Here is a 20,102-nt window from a genome sequence, read left to right as displayed (position 1 = left end):
GTCAACTGTGCTAGCTAACTTTCAGATCCAAGATGTCCTTGATTCATTGGCTACATGGGCATCATAGTTGAGCAAGTATTATGGGGGGGGAGGGTATGTGTGTGTATATAATAATGAAGCTTTTTCAGGGAAAAAAAAAGGTATTTAGGTAGATAAAGTCCTGGAATATCCTTACAGTGAAAACATAAAGTTTAACCACTGATGGAATGAATTTGAATTAGTTAACCAAAAACTTATCCAGAAAAAGAATGAGAAGTGCTGAGAAAGGTTGTGCTGTTGTCTGTTGAATTTAAAGTCAGCATGCTTATAGAAGCTGTTGAAGTACAAAATATCTTTGCATTATCAGATAAAAGCAGAAAACAAACTTCTAGGAAAATGAATTCTAGAATGATAGTCTGGAGGCACCTTTCCTATGTCAAAGCAGACATACCAGAGACAGAGTCCTCTCCCTACCCTACAGGCAGTGAGAGAGAAAAATCAGCTTATACTAGGGAGAAAACCTGTTGCTGTTAGTTAAAAAAAAAAAAGGCATTCGAAAGAGCATTGAGGAAAAATAAATCAACCAGTCAGTAAGAGATTGGAAAGCAGAGTAATTATAAAACAAGTAGTTAATTGCTACAGACTTGTACAATTGGGGGAAAAGATGCCCATTAAGGAAGTTAATTGACTGTTAATAAATTAAGACAGTTGTGTTGCTACCAACAAATTCTTTTTTTCTTTGAATAAAAACACTGGTGTGGGTATTAAGTTAATTTTCCTATAGAAAGAGCCATCTGACAGAAGGTAGGAGCAGTTCTAAAGCAAAACAGAATGAAATGGTTCAATTCAAAAAAGGAAATGAGAAACAAAAATTCTAGCAGAGAACAGGTAACAGAAAAGTTCAGCCCTGAGAGTGTTAATAAACAGCATTAAAATTAAACATTTCAGCTTTATCAAAAAAAAGACCTGATGCATGGTTAAACTGCTCAGACCTGATGCATGGTTAAACTGCTCACAGGGTTTCCAGAAATAATTAGGCAGAAGGAAAGGTGAAACTGGAGCTGACTTCACGGAGTGCATAGCCCAGCTTTAAAGAAAATTAGTAACAAGAACAAGGAAAGAATCACCTGGAATAGCAACTGAAAAAAATAGTAATCCAGATAAGCTGTCCAGAGTTAATGGGCAAAGTGGGCACAGCAAAGGATGCCAGGTAGCCCAGGCACTATGCCTGCCTGCATCTCTCCTTCCCTTCCTTCCTCCCTCCCTCTCTTGAGGGTCTGTTCCTGCTTGGAGTCCCCAGGAGCTCCTGCAGCACCAGAGATGAATCAGCAGGTGTGTCCTGGGGGTTTTGACCCTACAGATTGGTTCTGCAGAGGAAGATTGGTAGGAAATCACTGCATGCTTTTCTCCTCCTGTTCTCTGCACATGAATGAAATGGTGCCAAACAGTTTTCCAAGGAAGTTCCAAAAGACCCACGTACACTGTCACAAAGTTTATAGTTCACATCTTTCCAGATCTTTATTACTCTGCTAAGTCTGTTCTTAAGCTGAGACATCATCAAAACCTTCTGGAGGTCAAAGAGTGAAGAAGAGCAAACTTGTTTGTAGGGTACATTTCCTACATTTCTGAGCTCAGATCACCAAACAATAACATTCTTTCAGCATGTTGTGAAAGCAGTGTCCTGCCCCTGATCAGCTGTCTTTCTCCAGGACTTCTACTTACTGGAAGAAGCTGCAAGTTGAACCGTGAAAAAGCTCAAGCTCTTCTTGAATATCCTTGTCCATACAGTATAGACAACTGTCAGTTTGTGTCTCATACTACTTCATTGCAGCCACACAGTAATATATTTCTTAAAATTGTTGCTTCGTTTTAGTGTGGTGGTTATTATTTTTTTTTTAGAGCTCTCTGGAGCTGCAGGAGCACTTGCCCTGCATGTTTTAAATCTTTTGGGCTTCTTCTTTGCTTCTTTTTGCTTCTTCTTTGATAGCACCTCTGGAGCCCTGGTGACAAAGGGCTACATTTTCTATTCTCTAAAAACTTTGCTGCATTTTCCCAGCTACATGAAGAGCAACAGGCAGAATCAGCAGAGCAAGTTGTGGAGCAGCTTTTGCTCTGCTTTGCCCTGCAAATGTTGGAGGTGACTCCATAAGGAACAGAGGTCACACAAACCTGCTGTGCTGTGTGTGGCCCACAGTGGGGCTTTACATCAGACCCCCAGCTTCAAGAGTGCGATGACTGCAGCTTCACAGACATAACATAAGGATTTGAAGTTTCCTGTCCTGTGTTGTGTTTGTGCTTGTGCCATATCCACCTTTGTGTGGTTGGCAGAATAATTTGTTGATAAGTAGTTGGTTTCGAATGGTTGTTTCAAGAGAAGCCAGAACAATATGGTGCTAATGCTAATCAGAAACTGAGTTTTAGGTACTTTTTATATCCACATAACGTGACTTGGAATACCAGGAGTCTCAGTCTTAACAGCAGTCCCAGAAGGCATTTGAGTGCAGAGAGCCAAGTTTTAATTGAATCATAGAACCATAGAATGGTTTGGGTTAGAAGGGACCTTAGAGCTCATCTTGTTCCAATGCCCCTTCCATGGGCAGGGACAGCTTCCACTAGACCAGGTTTGTCCAAGCCTTGTCCAGCCTGGCCTTGAACACTTTCAGGGAAGGGGCAGCTGCAGCTTCTGTGGTCAACCTGTGCAAGGGCCTCACCACTCTGACAGCAAAGGAAGAGGGCCATGGAGACTCAGCTGGTGGGTGACTAGACCCCTACATCCCTAAACAGTCACTGCAGAAGTAAAAGACCTCTATCCCAGGCACTTAAAGTTTGAACAAACATTTACTGCCTGGTCTAGACACCGTTCCCAGGGCAGCATCAGCACAGTTAACATGTGATCTGAGCTGCTCATATCTCACTGGGACATTTTCTGTGGTGTTCAAGTTCATGTCAGATGTCAGAGAAGATCTTTATACAGTCTTGAATTTCAAAGGTGAAGTCTGGTGTGATGTAACATGTCAATTTTTGTTTATTTCAGAAAAATAAGATACTCAGGAAGCCCTATTATTACCCAGTTTGTGAGAATGAAGTCCCAAGAGACATGGCATGCTGCTTACCCAAATAGTACTTAGTTTTGAAAACTCAGACTTTGCAGCGAGCAATCTAAGCCCACAATGTACTACTCCTCTTCTTCTAACTTCATCCTTTAGCTGGCACTGATTCTTTTAACTAAAATGGTATTTAGAAATGTGTTTAATAAATACTTAAATGTGGCTGGAAGTCTTTATTTGCTTTGAAATAGAAGTCCTCAATGATGCATCAGTAAGGCTGAGACTAGCTGAAGATGATGTGCTTCATAAATCCTTTGCTTGCTGCAGAGGGATGTTAAATAAATCCTTCTCTTGAAACAGGAAAGTGCATCATCAGACAAAAATCTCCAACTGCTGAAATAGTAATTTTGTTTGTCTAGTTGTACATGTCATGATAGGTCTGAGCTCACTGCTATGTGACATCTTATAAAGGCACTCAAAGTTCCTTATCTTTTGCAGGCATATCTTTTAATACTACTGACTGGGTGGAAGAAAAAAAAAAAAAAAAAGGAAAGGAAGGGAAGGGATGTGGTAGTGCAAGTAGCCTTAAACACTGTCTCCTGATGAGAACCCAAACAATTTGCTGTGGTGGTCAGCAACCCAAGTTTAGTATATCATTTTGCAGTCATGGTGAGAACCCATGAGTCCCTTGTTCTGCCTTTTGCATGTTTTCTCCCAATTGGGTAATGTTTCCCCCCTCCCTGTTTTATGTATGAAATCATGTATATTCATTTCCCTTCTTTAATGTGTATCAATTCTAGAAAGTTCTTTGTTCCTTGACGCCCCATTGGATCCTTCCCTAAGTCCCTCCTATGTGTTGTTCCCATTGGTTCCCTTGCTGTCAACCCTGCCTACTCGCCCCTATCCCATTGGCTGAGATCCCTTTCCCAGCCTTTCCCACCCCCACTATAAAACCCGTGGAAACCCTCAGCTCCTTGGCTCGTTGTCTGTGTCAGTCCGTGTGGATAGACCTTTGCGTGGAGCACAAACGGAGAGTCCCCTCTCTTTACTTTTTCGCCTCTGCTAGCGTGCTTTCTCAATCAGCTTAGAGAGAAGCTCCCTCGGCTGAGGAGCTCGACTCCGTCTGCTGGCGTGTACTTGTGTGTTCCAGTGTCACTGCCGTAGAGTGGACGGGACCGTGCTCGACTTCCGGGCTCTCTTTGAACTAGCATGCAGCTGTTGCTGTTAAAGGAAAGGGAAAGGAAAGCTTTCATTTTGATTAGTATTGATCAGTGATTCTGATTAGCAAATCAGAAAAGTAGTAACAGGTTCAAGCCAAATTTAAAGGGAGAGTCTTCTTCCTTCCTAGGTCCAGATACTTGATTATTTTGTATTTGAACTTGATATTCTTCCTTCACAATTTACGAAGACCAAAGGAATAGCTGACAGCATGGGAAAATCAAATTTTGAGATGAAATCACAAGCAGCATTGTCTGTGGCCACATATGCCTGTGTGAAGTGTGCATTTGTGAGGAGAGAGATCTGTGTGCTGAATTGTTGCCAATGCATCAAAGTTCTTGGGTCACAGAGTAAGTTCAGCTGGGAAATATTTTAGCTTTACATCTTTACTTACCACATGCAAACTGAAAGTTTCATTTGCTTATCACACATCGAAATTCGAGCAGCAATTCATGTGGAGAGCAGAGGACCCACCTTTAATCCAAGCACTCCTCCTCTGCCCAGTTCCTGCATCAAAAGCAGAAGGTACGTTCTCCAACAAAAGGGTGCCACAACCACAGCTCTGGGAAACATTTTATTTCTCTATCTCATCTTTGAAGCAGCTGAGGTCTCTTCTTGCTGGAAGAACAGGGAGGGATGGCACCTGACAGACACCCATGGCACTTTTGTCCTAGTCCAGTATTTCTGCTACATTTAAAAAAAAAAAGCAAAGCAAAAGGAGCATTTCTAAAATTTTTAATAGTATTATGCTGTTAGTCTTCTAGTCAAGAGCAATTTCTGAATGTATTTTATAGTGCTTTGTAAATACTTGACCTTCTTTCTGTGTTTGCTTGCTTTTTTTTCTTTTTATACTCATATAGTTTCAAATAATGGCCCTACAGAGTCACTTCAGATGTGTGAGTGGGAACAAATGTGCTTACCAGGAATGACAAAGAGAACGTTTTGTTCACTACTTCTGCATTACAAGCAGCTGGCTTGCATGGCAGCTGCAGCTGGATCTAGACCCAGCTCCCGGTGCTGCAGCAAGATGGTTTTGTATGCACCTTACCACAAGAAGGTTCTCACTGCTATTAGATGCTGTGCAGATCTTTTTAGCCCCCTCAGAGACAGCTCAATGGAAAGGCCCTGTTGCAGTGCAGTGTATGAAAACTCCAAGCACGTAATTAAATTCCAGTGAATCCCAAAACAGTCAAGGTTCAAGCTGAGGCACTGGTCTCTCTGGCCTCAATCAGCAAAACACTTCAGTGCGTGAATAAACCTACTTTGAATAGTCCTATTGGCAAATCAGTGGGAACTACTCATTGCTTCCAGTTAGGTATAGGTTCAAGAGACTTGTTTGATGTGGCCACAGGGCCCCACAGTAAGTGCTGTCTTGAACCAGAGCCTAAATCCAGTTTACCATGTGGTGCCTTTTTGGCATTGCTGATTTCTTACCCGGCAGTCTTGCTCATTTAGACTTGGACACCTTCATTTCAAAAGCAATGTTAAGCACCTTTAAATGCCACTTTCTCATGATAAAATTTCAGTGATGATTTCCTTTTGGACAGTAATATAGTGGTAGATTTACTCTATAAAAAACTATGAGTTGAAATTCCCTTGAACAGAATTTACAGGATTAGAAGAATATCGTAAACATCTAAAACCACTGCACATACAGTCAGTCATACTCAGGAGATACAAAGATCTCAAAAACTGCCAGTAAAAATGGTGTCTTTGGTAAAATCCTCCTTATGTTTCATCTCCATGTCTCACCTTTAAATACAGCGTAACTAGAATTTTGCCTGTTACCACGTTTCAGCCGAATGACAAAACATAAACGTATTTTTATTAATTGAAGGTGAATTCTGAAGCAGCTAAAGTAGAAGACCAACCTTAGTAGCACACTTTTTCTGCTCTTTTTCCTTCCAGAATGTTCTAGGAACCCAAATTTTTCAAGACCAAGTTTGTTCAAATAGACTGTGCGATGTGAAAGAGCCACTAAATTCATTACTGGTAAAACAATCCTAATATTCCAGCACAACCACTTTGGGTCGTTGAAACTCAAACTGTGGTTGGAACATTGCCCATGCATTAGGATACTCTTCCAAAGCCTGACACTTCCCCTATTTAGATTACTTAACCTAAATACAAAGAGAAAAATAGGAAGAGAACACTTGTGCTTTCTTTTAGAAATGGGTCACTCATTAATACTAGGGTTTATGAGATTTAAGGCATATTAAATTTTACCAGCAAAAAAGAGGCACGTTAGTCAGTTGTCCTGTACTGTGTTATTTAAAGCATATTTCACTTTTAGTTATTGTACCATTAAATAAGCACTGCAAAGTGCCTGCAGTCAGTCAGTACTGTCTGAAGCCATACAGGCCAGATTTCCAGGCACATAAATCCAGCTGAACTCCAAAAGTAGTTTAGACAAACAGAGATTTTATGATATAATTGATAGAATCATAGAATGATTTGGGTTGGAAGGGACCTTAAAGGTCACCCAATTCCATTCTCCTTGCCATGTGCAGGGGCACCTTTCACTAGACCAAGTTGCTCTAAGCTCTGTCCAACCTTTCCTTGACTGTTTCCAGGGATGAGGCAGCCACAGCTTCTCTGGGCAACCTGTGCCGGGGCCTCACCACCATCACAGGGAAGAATATTTTCCAAATATCTAACCTAAACCTCCCTCTTTCTGTTTCAGTAATAATTTTTAATTATGAGCTCTCTCAGCTTCTGTAGGATGCCAGAACTCATTTAACTCAGGTGCTCATGTTAGGTACTGTTCAGTGTTAGGTCTTGTTGAAAACTACACCTCCATTGAAGTATCTCTAGTATCTTAAAAATACTGGATATCACTCTTTGGGTAGTTTCAGATGTGATCAGATAGTGATAAATTTGTACACTGACCTTTACCTAGTTATATGAAAAATTATTTGCTATAAACAAATAAATAAAGCTCCACTTGGACAAATGTAATTGTACATTTTCTTAGGTATCTCTGCTCTGTCATAATAATGTCTCGCTACCCACCAGAGGGAGCTCAGTCAAATGTAAGGGCCTGTTCCACCAATGTAAATTAGTGAGAGCTATTTGAATGGTTATAAATAGATTTAAGCACATTTTTAGCAGTTAGTGCCTAGCTGGATGTAATCTATATTAGCTGGGAACTGTAATGTAGGTGGTTTGGTTTTTTTTTGCTTGAAAGAATACTCCTTTTCTGAAATTATTTCAAAAAGAAGTGTTTGCATTCTTGGCACAGATAATTCGTCAGGAGGTACTTCTTCATACGTGAGTAGCTGGCTTTTATTTTCACAGCCATGGAGGGTACACCCTGAATAAGTCTATTGTTTAGAACAGCATTTATAGGAGTACGTCTGAATGTGCCTCTGTCTTCCATTTGTATTTTTTTGTACTGACATCTAATCAGTAAACATATATACTGAAATACTTGCAGACCAAGAGTACAAAAAGGTCTGACCACAAGACAGTCAAGGTAATGTTAAATGATGTATTTGCTTCTGACTGCTCTTAAAAAGTTCAGAGTGGTTAACTTAATTCAGCTGTCCACACATAGCAGAGGAATGTGAGAGTCAAAGGCCCAAGCTGGGGGAGAGCACTGTGATGAAATGGCTGTGGAGAAGTCTGTGGCCACAAGGCAATCTGGGCTGTGCACTGAGATTTGTCATACACTTGTAAGAAAGTTACAAGACAGAGGTGAAAGTTTTTCAATCACGGAACATCACACTGCTCTCCCTTCATGTGGGAAACTGGGGACCTAGTTCATAGAAGTACCAAACTCTACTTGTGCAGTGAAAGCAGCAAAAGCCCATTACTGAGGATGCAATTGTTTCAGTACTGAAATGCTCTGGCTTCAGTGCAGTTTTTACTCTACATAGGCTATTTATCAAGGCTTTATTTATCTTTAATGCAAATACAGCAGTTGATGTAGAATTGGGCTCAATGACCCTTATGGGATCCTCCCAACTCAAGGTTTTCTATGATTCTATGATTAGCGGAATACAGTCATATCCTGATACTGGTTATTCCTCTTTCTGTAGAAGAACCATCTGCAATGCTCTGGCATCTGTATCGCAGCATAACTCTGTTAATCCTAAATGTAGTTGACAAAAACATAACCTTAATGAAGTAAATATTCCAGTATAAAATGTTTGTGTAAACTAGGCTTGGAAAAGCTTTGGGAAACATCCAAACAAAAGCTTCTTAATGTTGAGCTTGGGACAACAGCCTATACATTCTATTGGTGCAAGCCATAAGCAGCCAGAAAGCAAGCAGTTAAGGCAACAGCTCACTCACCAGTTCCTCTTCCTAGCTGTACCTACTTCCTTTCCGTCACTTACAGTTCTCATATCACTTAACTCATTCTAAGCACCCAAAGCACACTTTGGCATCTGGCTGCACAATTGTTACATCAGCACACACATCCTCATTTCATTTCCCTAATTCCTGTGTTAATATTTAGATAAGATTCAGACAAATAACTAAATCCACAGACCACCTACCCTCATATTTTCTAACCAGTTCAAGGAAACCAAGCATGTGTCACAGCAGGCACCTGCATGCTGGTAGAATTCCTTGCTGCCACATACCAGCACCGAACCACAAAACGTCCCACGTAGCATTTGGAAACCACCTTGAGCACATGGTGATCATCAGACCATGTCATAAGATTGCCAGCCAACTGGATCTGAGCTCTAGGCTGACGCTGCTTACTCAGTGGGGATGGATTGTGGTCAGGGGGGATTAAAGGAACTGAGGTTTAGAACAGGGAACTGATAATTGGTGTGTAGAAAAACAGAGTGACTCATATGCTAAATCTTGTGCTTTCTACAGAATAAACCACATGCAGTGGAGGAAGCCTGGGTTGAGGATAACAGTGATTTGTGAATGGTTGTCATCTTTCATTCATATGGGTATGAGTAACATATGACATTACTTGTAAGGAGCACTGAAGAACCTAGAGGTGACTGGCACTGTCCCAAGCAAGGCAGATTCTTATAAAGTAATCTACTTTGAATTTAAAGTGTCAGCCTGACAGTTTTGGTGTGCACGTGAAAGACCATCTTGATAACTCCCAGTTTAACATTGCAAAACCAAGTGACTCTGTGAAGGAAATGGTGAGGTTGAGGTTGCCCCTCCAACTCCACTTTGCTACCTTCCCTCCCTCCCTCCCTCCATAATGTGCGCTGTCGTGCAGTCATGCAGTCAGTGTCTGGTAGTGTGCCAGAGAAGTCCATCAAGATGGACAACAGGGCCCCAGCTTTTTTGGTACTTGTTCAGCCGTAGTCTTTCATTGCTGCACACCTTCCAGGCCTGTCATGAAGACAGTAGTTTCATTGTGGGTTATCCAAGGATATGTATCACCATATCATCCATGCATGTGCATGCCACGACATTCCACCAGGAGGGAGAAGACCCTCAGAGCTGTGGGTGCTCAGGTATGTCTGTGGAAGTATGAGGATGGGTGAGAAAAGTCATGCCAGCACCCAGGTTTGTCAATTCTCCTCACAGTCCTGCTGGATAGGGCCAGTGCTCTTTCTGTGTCATCACTGCCTGGACTGAACTTCCTTTCCCTGCAGCCCATTTTTTTCCACCATTGCACATCTTGTACCCCCCACAGAAAGAGAGGCAAGACTCCTCCAGACAAGTTTTCCTTGTTCCTTTAGACACTTCTGCATTGTGCATTGATCAAGAAAGGAATTTTAGGTAGGGAAAACCACCAAGTGGCTTCACAATTAAGACTGTGACTAGCTCATTTCTGCAAGGTTTTCTGTGGTTGGAGATGAAGCTGCAAAGGGTCACATGGCAGAGCTCCCCAACCACACAACCCAAAGGAAGGCTGAGAACACCTTTCTGTCCCACCTGTGCCTATTTGTTCCCACTATTAGCAGCATGTAATCCTCACAAAGGCCCAGATGGCAATAAAGCCTCTGGGGGAAGGTGACAGACTTCCAAAGATCATTAATTCACAAAACAGACAGAATAGAGGTAGTCCTGGAAAAGGAAACATTTGGGGAAAAAAAGAAAAAGGCACTGAACTCAGACTCACAGGTCCTCATCTTCCAGACTTTCCAAGTGTCACCCTTGGCTCTGGCTGTTTCAAGACCGCATGAGTCATATCCTTGCTAACTGGAAGCCTTAAACGGAGTTTGTTCAGCATTCTTTATGATGGAAGGAAGTTAGTTAGCAATGATAGAAAATGGAAAGCACAGGTCTTGTTTTTATTTTAAACTCGTGTACTTCACTGTTTCTTAAGTGGTTTGAAGCAAATGCATTTACCATGGTAGTGGCATGCTTACTTTTGCTAACCTGAATAACCTAGATAACAACAAGAAATACACTTTGTAATATAACTGCAGTTCTCACAGCCTGTGGTCACGTTATAAAATTGAACCTTTCATTGGCACGTGATTTCAAAAGCTGAAACAGGTTTCTAAATTCTTGGGTGAAATACAATGTAAAACCATCTTTGAAATAATTGTATAAAACTTGTTTTTATAGCATGATACATACAACAGCACCCAATGTGCAGGCCACTTCAACCAGGGCACAAATCATATTGCCTACTTGGAAAATACAGGATCAATATGATAAATGCTTTTTAAAAAAGCTTAATTTCAGCTATTTAGTCAGCAGAGCTCCACTGTATCTAGAGAAATACTCAGCATGTCAAAATTGGAGACTTACTGAATGAAATATTTCTCACTATTATGCTCTTAATAAACAAATCAGGAGATGGATGATAGACACAGAAGGTAGTTCCAGCTACCTTTACTCTTTTGAACACCTGGATGATTTTCTGGGTTATGTCGACTATGCTACATTTTAATTTAACTTGCCTGTGAATATTTTTGGAAAATTCCATTTCCCTGCCTTCCTGCCTTTGAATCCCACTTCCCCAACTATTTTTTCTTTTAAGAATAGTTTTCAAGAGATACTTTAATTTTTCTTCCTTAGTACTTCTATATCAATTTTACTCATTTGTATTGTGATACAATTTCTCGGAGTCACTGCTCTGAGGCACATGAGCATGCATGCAGGCAAATTCATTCATACAGGGCTGTTAATTTTTTACTTTCACCACAACTAAAAGCAGGAGGAAAATTTGATTGCACATAGCTACAGTCCAAGTTGAATAGAAATCTGACTTGAATTAGTTTGGGATGGTTTAAGAATTTTATATTTATCCAGGCTGGTAGGCTGGACCACACCAAAAATTCGGTGTCTGCACATCTGTAAAATATTTCCTGAATTCTTCCAGACTGGTCAGTACCTACAGGTTAGGAAAAACATGCTCCCTGACTAGTCTCAAAGTGCTGATTGTCACAAATGAGGCCCAAGCTTTCCTTCTCCACCTGACTGTGGCTCTCCCTCAGGTTTTTCTCCCAGCATATGATCTGTTATTTTTCTAATCTCTAAAGCATAGTGGCTGCACTTAAATAGAAAATTTCAAGGCGAACACAGTTATTTGTAAGTAAAGATCTGCTGTGTGATTCATTTGCATCCAAAGCCAGTTTGTCAATAAACTGATTTTATGTACTTTATATGGTTTTCCTTGAATTCACTGAAATAATCTGACTGGATGATGTTTTCAAGGCTAGATAGAAAAACCTTTGACTAAAATGACAAACTATTTTAAAATGAGAATTCTCTTGCTCAAAAGACACAAACACAGGCCAAAAAAGTACTTTCTATATTCTGTGGTCAAAGCAAAACTCTGATTCCTCTTCAGGTTATGTTTCCCATCAGTGGAAAACTCAAACAAGGCTTTTCCAACACTTCCAGGCCCAATATTCCAAGTGGTTTTTATTATGTTTTTTTCCTCTTCAACTTCCACAAGGTACAGGGAAAATTGGATCCTCAGATAATAAGGAAAGAGGAATAAATACAGTGTTATATGGCTCAGGGAGCATCCCAGCAGGAAGTGAGTGCCTCAAGAATGGTGATTTCCCAGGTACAGCAGGAAGCAGTGCCAGGTTTGGATGGTGACGCTGCCCTGGTGGCTCAGGAGGAGAAGTGGAAACAAGGTTGTCCTCTCCAGCTACCTCTTCATGCTCTCCTGCTGCAGTGCCAGGTGCTTGGAGTAACGCAGAGCAGGTTTTCACACCTGTGCTGCAGGGAATACTATAGGCAATTAGCACAGAACAATCTCGGGCAGCTTGTCATTCTTTTTTTGTCCCCTTTGCTGCCAGGAATTGTTCTGATTAACATGAAATTCCATTTTCATAATAGATCAGTGATAACAATCAAAGCTAAAGTTCTGGTGGAAATCTTAAGTTCATAGTTTTCAATTACTAAGACACATTTCAGTACTAATAACACATTAAGTTGAATTCCAAGCTCATGAAGATGTGACAAGCTGCATCTGTCAAGCAGAGTTTAAAATACAAGGTATTCTGAGAACATTCAGAACATAAAAGGGCTTTTCTACGTCAACTTTTAATGAAAAACTGCTGTATGAATAGAAATTGAAGTATAACAAAGATTTTTCAGTTGATCTAAGAAAATACAGAGATAAATAGAGCAAGTAAAACTGACACTTTACTTCCTGGTTATTTGTGTATCATGGAACTCCTGTCCATACTTAACGGCCACTTATGCTTCAAAACAGACCAGAAAATAAGAACAAAAGATCCTCATAACAATTTTACTGACATAGTCTCAGTTGAAACTATGATGAAACTATAATTCTTACAATAATTTTTCATTCCTTGCATGCCAAAAGTACAATAAAAAGGCTCTCAAGTAATCTTTACACTTGAGGAAGGTAAGTTGGATCTCATCTGTTTGCTTTTAATTTTATAACTTGCAAATTATCACTGGCAGTGCATTTATTTGATAAAACATGATTTTGTTACTTCAACTTTAAATGTGAAATTTCTCAGATTTTATACAACAGTGACATGAAATATAATTTTTACCAGTGAGGAGATCTGCTTCAAGATAACTTCCAAACACTTTAGGCATGAGGAAAATAATTTTAAAAGAGTTCACCAAACTAAAATTAACATGCTTCTATTCCATATATTATATTTTCCCTGCTGTATGCCTTAGTATGATCCAAATTTCCAGCACAGAGACTATTTATATAATTTTCTAGTGTGTCCATATCTTCTTAAATTGGAAGAAATATGTTTAGAAAAGAAACCTGATCCACTAGAACATATAATGGGGATAGATTAACTTCAATTACATTACTTGAAATAAAACATCCATTATATAATGGATGAAATATCCATTATATTAAGCTACTGGGTGGCAAGCATTAAATCAAATATAGACTTCTACATACTCTGTATCTGTAGTAAAGTGTTGTAACATATTAAACAGATCTTTATTTTTAAATCTCTTTCCAGCACAGGAACAATCCTGTATGAACTGCCTCACATGAGCTAGTTGGGAGTTATGAGGAACCCTGTCTTTTTTGGTACTGTATTCTGAGCTTTTCCAGTTGCTCCACGCACTGCGTCTGGGCCAGCTTCAGTGTTCGGTTCTCCTCTGTCAGTTCTGCATACTCCTTAGCCAGCTGAGCAGCATCCATGCTTTCTTTTTCCACTTGTTCCAGTCTGGCAATCAGCTCTTTTCTGATAATTATGAAAAAAAACCCAAATATTAAAAATAGCAGTAGGCAAAAATTTGTTGTCATGTGTTAGGTCAAAGATGGGCTGTGGGTTGTTAACTTACTTTGTATTACTTGAACTTGTGTGAAACAAGGACCTAGAAAATTAATTTTTTAGAGTCCTGTTTTTTCCCTTTAAAAGATGAAGCTTCCAAAATCTCTGATAGGTTTGCTGTTCAGTGACCAAACCTGAAAAATGCTGTGTTCATGTGTCTGTATTTGGGACTGCTCAGCAGAAGAGAAGGCTTTGGGGAGACCTTAGAGCCCCTTCCCGTACCAAAAGGGGCTCCAACAGAGCTGGAGAGGGACTCCTCACACAGGTGTCAAGACATGGGAATGGCTTTAAACTGAAAGAAAACAGGGTGAAATGGGATATTGGGAAGAAATTCTTCCCTGTGAGTGTGGTGAGGCCCTGGCAGAGGTTGCCCAAAATCTGTGGTTGCCCTATCCCTGGAATTGTTCAAGGCCAGGTTGGATGGGGCTTGGAGCAACCAGTCTAGTGGCAAGTGTCCCTGCCCATGGCAGGGAGTGGAACTGGATGAGCTTTGAGGTCCCTCCCAATCCAAACCATTCTATTGATTGCATGATTCTGTATTACAGCTGGAGATGGGGTCAGTGGCTCTCACCCAGGAAGAGGTGACCGGTCCAGGGAGATGGTCCCGAAAGGAATCACCTTCCCAAGGCCCAGTGTCTTCCCTCAGCTGCTGGCAGGGGGGCCCTTGCAGAGACTGTCAGCTCTTTAGTGATTATCAGCTCGTGATTCCAGCTCAGTTCTGCAGGGCATCCTCCAGGCCAAGCCAGACCAGAGAGAGAGACGAGAGGCTTGTGTGGCTGGTTCCGCACAGAAGGTAGCTTTATTGTTGGTCCCCTCCGGCGAAGGGGAAAGCCAGGGATGAGAACTCTCTCTGACCCCCACAGGAGCAGAGGCCTTAGCTTTTATAGGGATACAGGGGATGGGTGAAGGCCAATGGGTTACAAAGGATCTGCACAGGGTCTCCTAAAGGATTGTGGGTCTGTCTTTTCTCGCCGTGACCAAAGAAGTGGTTGCCTTTCCAGGGAGTCCTGCTGGGCGATTGCAAAATCTCTTATCTCAGCAGAGGTCCCGCCAGGGCAGGGGCTGGGCATACCCCACAATTCTGTGATTTCTAACGTCAGTAAGAGCTGAACACGCAGTTCATGGTGGAGAATCAAGTTCCTGGAGATGTCTTGCTAATACTTTGCCAGAAGAATAACAATTTATTTTTCTCTCGATACCACATATCATTGAAAGAGAGCGAGGTGTTTTTGTTTGGTTGTTAGATTTATCAGTAAATTCTGTGAAGTCTGCCTGGTTTCCTTTTCTCTACTACAGACAAATCCAGTCAGTAAGTACTAGGCACTGAATCTGAACTACATCTATTGTTTCTATACTGTGTTTAGGCTCAGACCTTAGCCCTGCTGCTGAGGAAGAGTGATACAGCTGCAAACTTGACCCTTCCTGGTCCTCTTAAGTGGAGACACAGGAGGATTTAAGCTGTGGCTTCTTTTGGATGGAGTCACACAGTGCCCTCCAGAGCTGGCCAGGAGCTGGAGTTTCCTGTATAGTATCAACTGAAATTACCTCAGCACAAGTTAAGATAAAAGAGGTCTTAAAACACACTGAAGGCATGAGTAATTCACTGAGTATCTAATTGCTCTCCCCTTAGTCACCCACTAGGCTAGCCTGGTTTCTGGGGTTTTTTTTCCCTTTAAGTCGAAAACTCCGTTACAGGAAGTCCCTTCTGAAAAGTTCTTTTGATCATTCTATCTCAGAGATTAGTTAATCTTTTAACTGTTCATAGTCCTGTGACTTTATTTCTCAGTCATGTCAAAACAATGCTTGTAGATCATCAGTGGGAAGTTGTTAATGCCTTCATAGTGGATAGATTTCACTGCAGTCCTTAAAGGAGCCCTCTTGTCAGCCTAGACCAATGCTTTCAGACAGGAAATTCCTACAGATCAGGAATTCTATTCCCACAGGTCAGAGTATTCATGAAAAAAGAACATTTCTGTGTTTGCTGATCACTTATGTTACTTGTAGCTGCAAAGGCACCACTTAGAGCAGGAAAAATGTAAATCTGGCTTTTGAAAAACACTTCTGTCTAGCCTTCTTTTAGGATCAGTTTGACCTTCCTCTGTCTTTACTGCAGCTTTCAGTGATAGCATGTGTGCCCATGGTTTAGTTGACTGTTTACAGTCACAGTTACCGCAGGTCAAAGAGTCACAAGTTAGAAGAGACCCTTGGCACAGCCATTTCTACCAACTGTGCTTCCCTTAGATAAAAAATAAAAGGAAAAAAAGAGAGAAGAGTTAGCAACTGTTACAGAAATTTTAATTCATCTCAAAGAGGCAGCATATAGGCACCCTCCTATATGTCTTTGTTTTATACTACTGAGGTAATGCAGAGCAGCTATGCTGCAGCAAAGCCTCTTCTTTTTCCTTTCACCAGATGACAGGTGCATTCAATTAGGCTTTTGAGAGAAAACATCAAAAGGGTATTTTTGCTCAGTAGCATTCTGTTTACATTTAACACAACATAGCTGTACAAGTTTTAAACACAGCAAGCCACTAAGAGTTTCATTTCTCTGTGGCTGCGCCATTCTAGATCAACCAATTTTCATAGAGGGCAAGACAATCTTGCTAGACAGCTCTTATTCATGGGCCAAAGGCCATGGAGGAATGATTTCATGTGAGAAATACATTCAGGGACAATGAGGTTTTACAACTCCAGTTGCCTTTTTTTTTTTTTTTTTTTTTCCCAGTCTCTCTGGACTTTCTCTGGAAGACTTTTGTCTCTGGAGAGCAAATCAGAACTTCTGCGATATTTCTTTGCAGTTAGTCTCTGGTGCAATGTTGGACTGAAGGGCTAAATTAAGCTCTTTCAAATTACAGATTGTTAAATCAGAAGTGTCCAAACAAATGAATTCAGAATCATTCTTCCTTACTTTTCTTACACTCATGAGCTTCTTAAAAGGGAGATGCAGTGAACACACTAATAGGTAATCAGCATCTTAAAAGCAGGTGGGGACTTTCAGTACTTGAAAAGGAATGGTACTGACTACTCTGGACTTGAGCCAGGAGAGGCACAGAAAGACAACGTGTAAACTCAGACAGCTCTATTAATGAATGTCAGTCCTGATTTGATGACATTCTGTGCAGGCATGGCTTTCATGCTGCTTTCCAGTAATACTCAAGTAGCACAGATAACTTCCCTCCCCCCTCCCCAGGATTTAGCTTTGCTAGCAAACAAACTCTAAGTGCATTAAAATCAAAATATACTTATTGCTGTAGTCCACACTCTTGTACCTCCCTCACAGAAAGCAATTTCCTTGCACTGAGGTAGTAAAATTGTCCACTTCTGAGTCAGCAGAACCTACTTACTCCCTTCCCATCAGGATCAACACCTGTTTGTGGGATAGGGTGATGTTTCAGGCTAATACTGTCAGCTTGCCACAGATCTAAAATTAGAGTACCAGGGAATTGCTAAATGTTATGAATGGTGTAGTTTACGGAGCTCACAAAAGGATGAGGACAGTAACTAACATTTACATCTGATCTAATCCAAGATTTGAACTTAGCTTTCAGAGAGGTTAGAGAACACCATACTAAGCTCTTGCACCATCTAGACTTTGTTGTGGATGCTTAATAAATAGATGTTGCACTGTGTAATCTGTGTTTTCTGTTAATGGTTACCCCAAGCTTAAATATTAACAGTATTGATAAGGTATTTTCTAAACTAGTGCTGAGGTACTCAAAGCTTTGAGACAATCTGTAACTTGCACTTGAAGTGTTCTTTTTTGGGGAGGGGTTTGGGAGGCAACATTAGTGATTTGCATCATAAACCAATAAACCATAAGCCATGCCAAAGCAGGAGAAAAGCACGCATGGTCTTAGCGAAATTGTTTCTCTTGTTCTGGCCTTAATGACTGAACATGCAGAGAACAGAGTTCCTTAACACTCATATTCACAAGGAATAAATACAAAGAAAAGTGACAGACAGCAGATAACTGTCTGCAGATGAGTGTATTTAGAGATGGACTGGACACAAGGAAAACAGTTTCCAGAATACAAAAAATCAGATTTGTCTTTCCCCCATTGTGAACAAGGTATCCAGGATCATGCATCTGTGGCAGTACAGTATCTTCCCCAACAACTGGTGTGTACTGGTGGCCATAAGGTCATTTTCTCTTCCCATATTTGGCATGGCTTTCACATAATGGGGAATTATAACACATTGTAAGGTAACTGCTGTCTGAGGAGATTGTCCTTGCATGTTCAGAGTCTACTAATTAATGTAAAAACAACATCACTAAAGACATTAAAGTTTGCTTTAATGTAAATGAAAACATGTCTCAGATGCCAACACATAAAAGGTCAGAGAATGACAGAAAAGTTTGAGTTGGAAAGGACCTTCCAAAGGCAAGAACACTTCCTTTAGAAGAGGAGGTCTCCGTATTAGAAAAGCTGTAATTTAATTTCTGGTATTTGGCAAGTAACATATATTTTGCATACATGTGAGATGATGAAAAAACAGGTCTAGAATGCAAAAAATTACTGAGTTAAAAGGTTGCCTTTAAGGTTTATGCCAGTCTTTTTCTGAAGTACCTGGAAGTCTGAAAACAACTTGTCTTCACAGTGTCGAGAAAGACACTCAAGAAACAGTGTACCTGGAGAAATCCTCTTGACTAAAAAGCTTAGAAACAGTCCTACGGTCATGAGAGCAAGCTAAAACATAAGAAAGGCTCCCACAAAATTAAGCAGACATCTCCACTGTATGTCATTTGCCAAGAGAGCCACTGGGATCCTGGATTTTATCAGAAATAGCGTGTTCAGCTGGACCAAGGCAGTGACTGTTCCCCTGTGCTGGGCACTGCTGAGGCTGCACCTCAAGTCCTGAGTCCAGTTCTGGGCCTCTGACTACCAGAGAGACATTGAGGGGCTGGAGGATGTCCAGAGAAGGGAATGGAGATGGGGAAGGGTCTGGAGCACCAGCAGCAGCTGAAGGAGCTGGGGGGGGGCTCAGCCTGGCGAAAAGGAGGCTCAGGGGGACCTTCTCACTCTCCACAACTCCCTGACAGGAGGGTGGAGCCAGGTGGGGGTCAGGCTCTGTTCCCAGAGAACAAGGGACAGGGTGAGAGGAAATGGCCTAAAGTTGTGCCAGGGGAGGTTCCGATTAGATATCGGGAAAAAACTTTTTAATTGAAAGGTTTGTCAAGCACTGTAATGAGCTGCTCAGGGAACTGGTGGAGTCATCATCCCTGGAGGTGTTAAAAAAACACGTGGAGGTGGCACTTGAGGACACAGTTTAATGGTGAACAGAGAGGCGGTGCTGGGTTGGTGGTTGGACTTGATGATCCTAAAGGTCTTTTCCAACCTTAACAATTCTATGATTCTATGTCTACTGTAATGTGTAAAAGAAGGAAAAGAAATCATATCCATGGCCAAGAAAATGAATGATCCTAAACCAGGTGGTGATCAAATGATATTTTCTGTAGAGTTATATTAGAATTGTCTGGGGGAGGAAAAAGAGATAATCAGCCAGTGCTAAGAATATAAGATAGAGCTAGCAACCATGGCAACTCTAATATTTAACTACATAATCCAGGGTCATTATCTAGTAATAGCAATATAACAAGTGCTCAAAATAACCAGCCATCCCATCCCTTTCACCCAAAGTTAGATACCCAAAACCATCTGTTATGGAAATACGTGTGTGTTTCTGGGACATAAATTAAATTACATTCTGTGCCCTAAATCTGGTGTGTTCTCGCTTCCACACCCTTTTCTTTTCTTTTCAAGCATGTCTCCCATTCCAGAGTGTTTTTTTCCCTTGTACTACGTATTGCTGGCATAAATGTGAAGAGTTTGAGTGAAGATAGCAAACAAAGCTATGATTAAATTAGCAAAAAAATCTACCCAATGTACTTTCAAATTCTTTCTTCCTTTTTTGTTCTTGAGTAACTTCTTTTCCTTTCCTTATTTGCTTTGTCCTTTGATTTTCCCTTTTTTGAAACTGCAACCTCTTTTTCTCTTTGGCATTTCCCATTTTCCTGTGAAATACTTGTCATCTTCTCTCCCACTGCCAGCCTAGTACATTCTCTTGCCATCTATATTGCACAAAAGAAAAACTAAGTAAGCTTTGTTCTTGCCTTGATGAAAAGCAACCCTTGTCATTTCACTTCACTGACTTTTTACTTTGGCCATACTTGATGTTCACATTA

General features: G+C 40.9%; 1 protein-coding gene across 7 annotated transcripts in view; it reads right to left on the bottom strand.

The window, feature by feature from the left end:
• Positions 1-4,000: 4,000 nt before the first annotated feature.
• The window catches only part of MAP3K7CL (MAP3K7 C-terminal like), a 39,505-nt gene continuing 23,403 nt past the window's right edge, over positions 4,001-20,102 (bottom strand). For 4 of the 7 annotated variants that reach the window (XM_069023418.1, XM_069023402.1, XM_069023426.1 and 1 more), the window contains one exon: positions 11,805-12,356. In XM_069023418.1, coding sequence (XP_068879519.1) covers positions 12,071-12,356 — 286 coding nt within the window. In that variant the 3' untranslated portion in view covers positions 11,805-12,070. Of the gene's footprint in view, positions 4,932-11,804; positions 13,829-20,102 lie in introns of those variants that run through there. The other 3 variants (XR_011152542.1, XM_069023442.1, XM_069023433.1) reach the window with 3 other exon arrangements.

The sequence above is a fragment of the Aphelocoma coerulescens genome, chromosome 1 (assembly GCF_041296385.1).
Source record: "Aphelocoma coerulescens isolate FSJ_1873_10779 chromosome 1, UR_Acoe_1.0, whole genome shotgun sequence".
Taxonomy (NCBI): Eukaryota; Metazoa; Chordata; class Aves; order Passeriformes; family Corvidae; genus Aphelocoma; species Aphelocoma coerulescens.
The sequence above is the reverse complement of the archived record's forward strand: the minus strand, read 5'-3'. Positions and strand labels throughout refer to the sequence as shown.